Raw genomic sequence first — 8,863 nt, 5'->3', positions numbered from 1 at the left:
AAATAATGTGTCCCTGAACAAAGGGGGGGTGAAAATCAAAAGTAACAGTCAGAATCTGGTGTGGCCACCAGCTGCATTAAGTATTGCAGTGCATCTCCTCCTCATGGACTGCAACAGATTTGCCAGTTCTTGCTGTGAGATGTTACCCCACTCTTCCACTAAGGCACCTGCAAGTTCCCAGACATTTCTGGGGGGAATGGCCCTAGCCCTCACCCTCCGATCCAACAGGTCCCAGAAGTGCTCAATGGGATTTAGATCCGGGCTCTTCGTTGGCATGGCAGAACACTGACATTCCTGTCTTGAAGGAAACCACGCACAGAACGAGCAGTATGGCTGGTGGCAATTGTCATGCTGGAGGGTCATGTCAGGACGAGCCTGCAGGAAGGGTACCACATGAGGCAGGAGGATGTCTTCCCTGTAGCTCACAGTGTTGAGATTGCCTGCAATGACAACAAGCTCAGTCTGATGATGCTGTGACACACCACCCCAGACCGTGACGGACCCTCAACCTCCAAATCGATCCCGCTCCAGAGTATAGGCCTCGGTGTAATGCTCATTCCTTCGACGATAAACGCAAATCCAACCATCACCCCTGGTGAGACAAAACCGCGACTCACCAGTGAAGAGCACTTTTTGCCAGTCCTGTCTGGTCCAGCGACAATAGATTACAATCTATTGCCCTGGCCACATCTGCAGTCTCATGCATCCTTGCAGCATGCCTAAGGCACGATCACGCAGATGAGCAGGGACCCTGGGCATCTTTCTTTTGGTGTTTTTCCAGTCAGTAGAAAGGCCTCTTCAGTATCCTAAGTTTTCATAACTGTGACCTTAATTGCCTACCGTCTGTAAGCTGTTAGTGTCTTAACGACCGTTCCACAGGTGCATATTCATTAATTGTTTATGGTTCATTGAACAAGCATGGGAAACAGGGTTTAAACCCTTTACAATGAAGATATGTGAAGTTATTTGGATTTTTACAAATTATCTTTGAAAGACTGTCTTTTTGTGCTGTGTTTATTTACATTGAGGCAGAAGCAACATCAATGAGTTCTCTATACTTTTAACAAAGTCGTCAAAACCAATGCGTTTGCTTTGCCTAGCCCATTTGAGACCACATTATTGAACCACAAAGACAAGGAAAAACATACTTCACATTTATATAATAGCAAAAATGTGATTTTATTAGACACTTCAATGTTTAAGCTTTGACATTGGAACAATGGTTTCAGACAGTTTATTTCAATAAATTACTGCACATCACCCCTGCATCCATTCAGGTGTTGACATAGTGGGCCGACATTCTACTGACAACTTCTGACTGACCATCTAGAATTCCTGCTCTCTGAAGAATATTCTCATAAGTCAAACAATTTGACCCATTTTTGATAAAGTAAATAGCAAAACAAGTGCTTACAGACAATTAGCCTATAAAATGGCTAAACATATGCATACATTAGAAAATGTAATTCTGTTTAAACTGACATTCACAGTATCTGGTTTTGTCAGCCCAGTTTACCCAGGCCTGTAGACAGGGGGCATTTCTCCTAAGGTTGGAAGGGGTACATTTCACAAGTTTCCCAACAGTAAGCTGTTGATAGAATGAAGAGGTGTTCAGTTTGTACCAGTCAATAATTCCTCAATAATAAAACATGTTTTTGTACCATTATCATAATGATGATGATTATTATTATCAGTATTATTATATGTGGTGACAAAGGCTAAATACTGGCCATTTCCTGTGTGCGCACACACACACACACACACACACACACAACAGTGAGACATGACAGCAATCAAAACAGTATGACAACGGTCTCAAAATGCCCTCCTGGTAAGAATTCCACATTCCCTTTTACAGCGTGGCAGGTTCATGGTATAGGATAACATACTGGGATGGAAGGGGAAATAACAAATTATTCTAGGAATTGGACCACATTCATAACAAATGTGTATTCAAAAGGACCTGGACCTTTAGTTGGACAAATAAAGAATAATGAAAACAAATGGAGTTGAGGCACCGTGGAAGATCTAGTCCCTAAACCAAAAGGCAACTGAAGTGCAGCAGCTTGTTGGTAGCAGGTGTTGGAACTAGTTCAGGGAACAGAACAGAAAACAACATTTTCAAGGAACAGAATCAGAACAAAAGTGATCTACACTGAACAGAACCGTTATTTTAAAAGCATGGGAATCGGTTAATAACGTTCTTTTATGTTCCGGTAAAAAATGCAACAAAGCAGCTTTGCAAAGCCCTCACTCTGTCACTCAGAAACTTATTCCAGTGTCTGCCTGTCAGCTCGAAATCTTTACCAGTGTGTGCGTGCGTGTAGGCTACCTGCCCCTCCCCCTCCGAAGAATAGGCTACTGTAGCCTACAGAAATTACAAACCAACATTTAGAAATTAGGGAGAGATTTTTAACTAGAGAAGAATGTATTAACTTTTCAATGTTAGTTAAGGATGCTATAGTTATTATGTTTCACATTGGATTTATTAACTACAAATAGGCAAGACATGTTTTTATTTGAATTCTGCACAGCTTGTTAGCTAGCTAGCTCTGGTCCAACGTAAGTCAACTCTCTGAAGTTCAAAGACATTCAATGTTCCTCCATAGAAGCCACTCTTCCGTAGGTTTAATTTTGTGGGCCTAAATCATATTAATGCATGTAATAAACAAGATGCCCAGCGCTTCAAGCCAAGCCTCCTCTGCTCTCTCTCACTACACAAAAAAATTCAGTCACATCTCGCGCCTTACACGTCTGTCTAATGAATGTAAAGAAAACTATAGCTTACCCGCTCCATAGCAAGCTGCTCTATCTGCACTAATTGGTGAAGTAATTTAATGTTGGAGTAAATAAAAAATAATAAATCAGATGTTTAAAAGGGAACAGTAAGGAACATTATAAATCAGTATTTTTGGGGGTTCAAACCGGTTCAGAACTACATTTCTTGTTGGTCGGAACAGAAAAAACAAAATAAAAATAGGTTCTGTTCAGAACAGAACAAAACAAAACAAAACCAAATGGAACAAAAATGTGGTTCTAACCCCTGGTTGGTACAGTGCTTTCAGAAAGTATTCACAGCCTTTGACTTTTTTCACATTTGGTTGAGTTACAGCCTGAATTTAAAATTGATTAAAGGTTGATGTTTTGTCAGTGATCTACACACAATACCCCATAATGTCAAGTGGAAATATGTTTTTAGACATTTTTATAAATTCATAAAAATAAAAAGTTGAAATGTCTTGAGTCAATAAGTATACAACCCCTTTGTTTTGTCAAGCCTAAATCAGTTCAGGAGTAAACATTTTCTTAACAAGTCACATAATAAGTTGCATAGACTCGTGTGTTTAATATGATTTTTGAATGACATACCCCATCTCCACATACAGATAATTGTAAGGTCCCTCAGTCAAGCAGTGAATTTCAACCACAGACTCAACCACAAAGACCAGGGAGGTTTTCCAATGCCTCACAAAGAAGGGCACACATTGGTAGATTGGTAAAAATATCCCTTTGACTACGGTTAAGTTATTAATTACACTTGGGAAGGTGTATCAGGCATCGTTTCCTAACTCAGTTGACGGAGAGGAAGGAAACCCCTCTGTGATTTCACCATGATGCCAATGGCGACTTTAAAACAGAGTTTAATGGCCGTGATGGGAGAAAACTGAGGATGGATCAACAACATTGTACTTACTCCACAATACTAACTTAACTGACAGAGTGAAAAGAAGGAACCCTGTAAAGAATATTTAATATTCCAAAACATGCATCCTGTTTTCAGTAATACTGCAAGGAATGTGGCAAACCAACTAACTTTTTATCCTGAATAGAAAGTGTTATGTTTGGGGCAAATCCAATACAATACATTACTGAGCACCACTCTCCATATTTTCAAGCATAGTAGTGGCTGCATCATGTTATGGGTATGCTTTTAATCGTTAAGGAATGGGGAGTTTCAGGATAAAAAAGAAATGGAATGGAGCTAGGCACAGGCATAATTTGAGAGGAAAACCTGGTTCTGTCTGATTTCCACCAAACACTGGGAGATGAATTTACCATTCAGCAGGACAATAACTTATAACAAAAGGCCAAATTTACATTGGAGTTGTTTACTAAGAAGACAGTGAATGTTCCTGAGTGGCCGAGTTACAGTTTGAAAGAATTTTCCATAAATTTTCAAACATTTCTAATAACATGTTTTCAGTTTGTCATTATGGGGTAATTGTGTGTAGATGGGTGAACATATATTTAATCCATATTGAATTCAGGCTGTTACACAACAAAATGTGGAATAAGTCAAGGGGTATGAATACTTTCTGAAGGCACTGTAGTTAGTACCTTGACAGGTGGAAGAGACTTGACATTCCATGGCTATGTCAGAAATGTGTCGCATTTCCTGACTGGGATTTCTTACATTCCTATTGGGTTACATGTACTGAGTCTGTGTTTCCAGAGGTCATTTATGATGAGTACAAAAGTGCTTAAACATCAAAAACCTAGATTCATATCCCAAACACTTCCTTGTCGTAGGTGTTACCATATCACGTACCAAAATAAATAAAAATTAAAGCTTCCTTCATAAAATACCAGTAAATATGAGTTATGGTTTAAGGCCATGACGGGCAGCATTTGCGTTTGTCAAACAACATTCAAGTGCAATAAAGTGTTCCATGGTATGACAAAGAGTGTACGATAGCTCTCACAAATCTCTGCTATACTACGAGTCCCGTTTGTGGTTTCTTTGATCATGCAATAAGGCACCGCAGTTGAAGCTGGTAAGTAGAGGCTTTTAAAAGAGAAAAAAATACCATCACTCCGTTCTTTGTCATGCACAGAATAAATTCAAATACTCTTTGTAAAAGTTATATAATATATATGAAAACTCTTATGTACAGTTAATTGTCCAATGGTATATATATATATATATATATATATATATATATATATCTCTTTCGCTCTCTTTCACACATTACTGTAAAATATTCCCTACATTTGCATGCTTCAAATGCAAGTCACATTTGGAGCTAGGATTGGTTGACACCTCCCAGGGGAAGGTTTTAAGTATGTACAGCTGATACGCTCAAATGGGACGCCACCCACACAAGCTCTGCCTTCAAACCTCTGGATGCCACCCCCCTCCCAGCTCCCGCCATGTTAGTCCAAACAGGGGAGGGGATCAGATCTTGGCCTCTCTGTTTGAGGTAGCAGTTCCCAGTGCAAAGAACAAGTCCACTCAGGGCTAGTGAGTCTATTAGTGTCAGGGTGGGGAGGGCCTGCTAGTCGCTGGCGCTCCTGAGGGGGGTGCTGTCACTCTGGGAGGCTCTGGGAGTGTGTCCGTTGGACAGTAGAGTCTGTCTGAGCTCTGGCTCACGATCCGTGTCCAGTGTGTCTTGGCGTCTTACGGGGGCGAGTTTCACCGGCTTGTGGAAGGCCTCCTCCTGGGATGGGGAGCACAATAGAGTTGTGTGTCCCGTCCTGTTCACTGAGGAACCTGGGAGAGAACAGAGAGAGAGAAGAGAATGCCACGTCAGCCAGTCACTGCACATACACATCACGACATCTATCTGTACAGAGCTCAAGGCTATGGAATGCATCCATATTGCTACGTTTACATGATGAAGCGTAGATCGACATTCCAACCACCAAATCCTCCCAGATGGTTCCTTGCCAAAAGGTACAGGATCCCAGGACAAGACCCATCTTGCTCCTCTGTGAGTGTGGCAGTGATGGGAACTCAAGGCTGTTTTTCATTTTACTTAAGGTGGGAGGTATCCTCAGGCTGTTCAGCCTCCCAACTACAGTAGAACACACTCTCAAATATAGGCCGCAGACTATCCATCATATTCCCTTCATGGTGATTCATCATGGCAGGGTCACCTACACAACTAAGGGCTCTAACCACAGGTTCTCCAGCATTCCCCATCCTGTCCTCAACAGTGTGGAATAGGAAGCTCGCTCTGGGCTCCTGAGTGGCGCAGCGGTCTAAGACACTGCATCTCAGTGCTTGAGGCGTCACTACAGACACTTTGGTTCGAATCCAGGATGTATCACAACCAGCCGTGATTGGGAGTCCCATAAGGCAGCACAGAATTGGCCCAGCGTCGTCTGGGTTTGGCCGATGTAGGCCGTTATTCTAAATAAGAATTTGTTCTTAACTGACTTGCCTAGTTAAATAATGGTTAAATAAAAATACATTTAAAAAAATACCTTTTCTGTTGTGGTGGTTTCTCTGTGATGGAAATTCAGGTGGCGAGGCATCCCTTCTGACTCCGTTGGGGGTCCCATTGCAGAGGGGTCCCGTGTCCACCCCTAGGGGTACAGGTACACTGTAGTCCATGTGGTGGGGGTGGGGGTGTTGTTGGTACTCCAGGTCTACAGGTCCCAGCCCCTGGGTGAGGTAGTCAAAGTCTGTCTTGGAGTAGCTGTTTCCATTCTCCATACACTCTGTACACACTACAGCCCCATTGTAACCTACACCGGCAAATAAAGAAAACATCATTATTAAGATGTCTACACTTTTCCACAATTCCATGAATTTAGAGTAGACGTAAAGCAAACATTCCCTGATGTTAGATAAAAAAAAATGACTGAGCGGTCCAGCAGTTCAGTCATGGAGGAGAATTGGAGGTACATATGGGAACCAAGCTGAAGACTTTACCTGTGTTGTCTATGTGTCCGTTGAGCTGAGGTCCAACGCTAGCCTCCACGCGGATACACACGTCCTGGCGCTCCGAGAGGGTCCCCTGGGAGGACAGGTAGCTGGGGACGTCCGGGGGCACGATTGTCTCATCTGGGAGGGGAGGGGACAGATAACATTAGCACCAGCACAAACTACAGTCAACACCAGAAAATGGATGGTGAACAGCCATCCATAAGTATAACTATATGAGTGCCCTCTCACTGGTGTTGGTTACGCTGCACTCCTCGCTCTTCTTGCGCGTCTGGTAGATGATGCACACCCACACCAGCGAGGTCACCACGATGCTGGTCACCACAGCGATGACGATGATGCCCATAGTGACGGTGCTGGGGCCGGCGCAGCCGGTCTGGCGGACTCTCAGCTGGCTGTGGCCGCGCTCTGTGCCCAGCGTGTTAGACATTACGCAGGTGTACCTCCCAGCGTCCTCTAGGGCGGCGCTGCCGATCACCAGCAGCTGGTTGCCGGGGGTGAAGTGGTGTCGGTCGGAGGAGCGGAGGGGCTCGTCGTTCCTCAGCCAGGTGATTTTGGGTGGGGGGCTGCCCAGGGCCTTACACTGCAGGGCTACAGTCTCCCCCACCACCACACTACGGTCCTCCAGCTTTTGGGCCAGGTGGGGCGTCTCTGCAGACGGGAGGGAAAGGTCAAAGTCTAATAATCCCACTGGCGCAGACAGGTCATTCCCAACTCTACTCATTACTTCAAACAATATTTTGACAACTGGTGATGTTCCATCACGTTTTGTTCAAGACAGTTGATACATTAATGTACACTACTGGAATAGAGCTGAACCCTGTGTTTCCCAGATAACTTCTCAGCAGCGTTACCACTGAACAGTGTGTCGTATAGGGGATTTTTGTGTAGTGACGTCGGGGACAACCGTAGCATTTTAACTAATTAGGAACTTAAGTTAACCACAAGCGTTTTGCAACTACATAGCATGTCAGTTAACCTTTCCCCTAACGTTTTTCCTAACCTTAACCTAAAGTTGGTTAACTATGTAAAATATCCTAACCGCTATGTCAATTCTCACAAATGCTAATGACGCAAAACAAGCAGTTCGGGGCTGTCAATGACAGTGGGCATATCATGTACATAATCCTAATGAGCGTTTTGTGGAGGCGCGACCAAAATTGAAAGACAAACGCAACACTCTTTGGTCAATCACCTATCGATTATCACATTGGAATCAATTGGGCGAGGTTGCATGTCCTGTTAAAACTAACAACTCAAAAACCACACGTAAGCTGTCAATAATGTGTAAATCACTGGTTAGAGGACATTTTGTTGAAAACAGTTAGCTACATTTTGAAGTGTTGCATTTTGATTCAAGTGTGTCACCAACGCAGTAAGTGTAAAGCAACACTTTTCTTGTGAATCACTTCCATCAATTTCATGCTGAAATCAATAGAACAGGGGAAAATGTTTTGGTGTAGCGCTGTTTAAACTAACACTATTCAAAGGCCACAAGTAAACTTGGAATAACCTGGTTGGTTAGATGAGAATTTGTAGAAGGCTTCTATCTATACTTTGAATGGGGGATGTTGATTTTGGGAGGCTGCCATCACGGAAAATAAAACAAATTACCTTTTCTGTTACCGTAATTTCCGGACGACAAGCCGCAACTTTTTTCCCACGCTTTGAACGTCGCGGCTTAAACAATGACGCGGCTAATATATGGATTTTTCCCGCTTTCAATTTTTTTCTTCCAAAAAAACACATTCTGTGACGTGCTCAGTTTTTTGGCGGCATGAAGCTTTCATTAGACCAATGAAATTGCCGAACGTGTTAAGGTCAAACATCTTTTTTGTTTACTGTTTAGATTAAATCGAGCACTCTCAAACTTCCCATCATTCTGACTACGGTAGTCATTTTGTCACCCTGATTCCTGGGGGTACAACAAAGTATTTGCAGCCACTCGACATCAGTGTAAATCGTGCATTTAAGGTGGCGCTCCGTGTTCAGCGGGAGGCTTGGATGACAAGTGGGGAGAAATCCTTCACTAAAATGGGCCGCATGCGAAGAGCAATTTATGGTCAAGTCTGCCAGCGGGTCCTGACATCGTGGAGCATTGTCAAAACAATCCACTATCATCAACGGGTTTCGAAAGGCTGGACTGCTGCATGTTGAAGAGGGCTCAGCGGGGGATTTGCCTCCGGATGAAAG

The 8,863-nt window shown here is 43.2% G+C and overlaps 1 protein-coding gene across 2 annotated transcripts in view; it reads right to left on the bottom strand.

Moving 5' to 3' along the window:
- Positions 1 to 1,154: 1,154 nt before the first annotated feature.
- LOC106583032 (leucine-rich repeats and immunoglobulin-like domains protein 1) overlaps positions 1,155 to 8,863 on the bottom strand; it is a 53,859-nt gene continuing 46,150 nt past the window's right edge. For both annotated transcript variants that reach the window (XM_014166781.3, XM_014166782.3), the window contains exons 15-18: positions 6,902 to 7,321; positions 6,659 to 6,790; positions 6,208 to 6,471; positions 1,155 to 5,491 (exon numbers count right to left, since the gene is read on the bottom strand). In XM_014166781.3, the coding sequence (XP_014022256.1) occupies positions 5,277 to 5,491; positions 6,208 to 6,471; positions 6,659 to 6,790; positions 6,902 to 7,321 (1,031 nt within the window). In that variant the 3' untranslated portion in view covers positions 1,155 to 5,276. The remainder of the gene's footprint in view (positions 5,492 to 6,207; positions 6,472 to 6,658; positions 6,791 to 6,901; positions 7,322 to 8,863) is intronic.

The sequence above is a fragment of the Salmo salar genome, chromosome 22, assembly GCF_965601325.2.
Source record: "Salmo salar chromosome 22, fSalSal1, whole genome shotgun sequence".
Lineage (NCBI taxonomy): Eukaryota > Metazoa > Chordata > Actinopteri > Salmoniformes > Salmonidae > Salmo > Salmo salar.
Note: the sequence above shows the minus strand (reverse complement) of the source record. Positions and strands in the feature narration are given on the sequence as shown.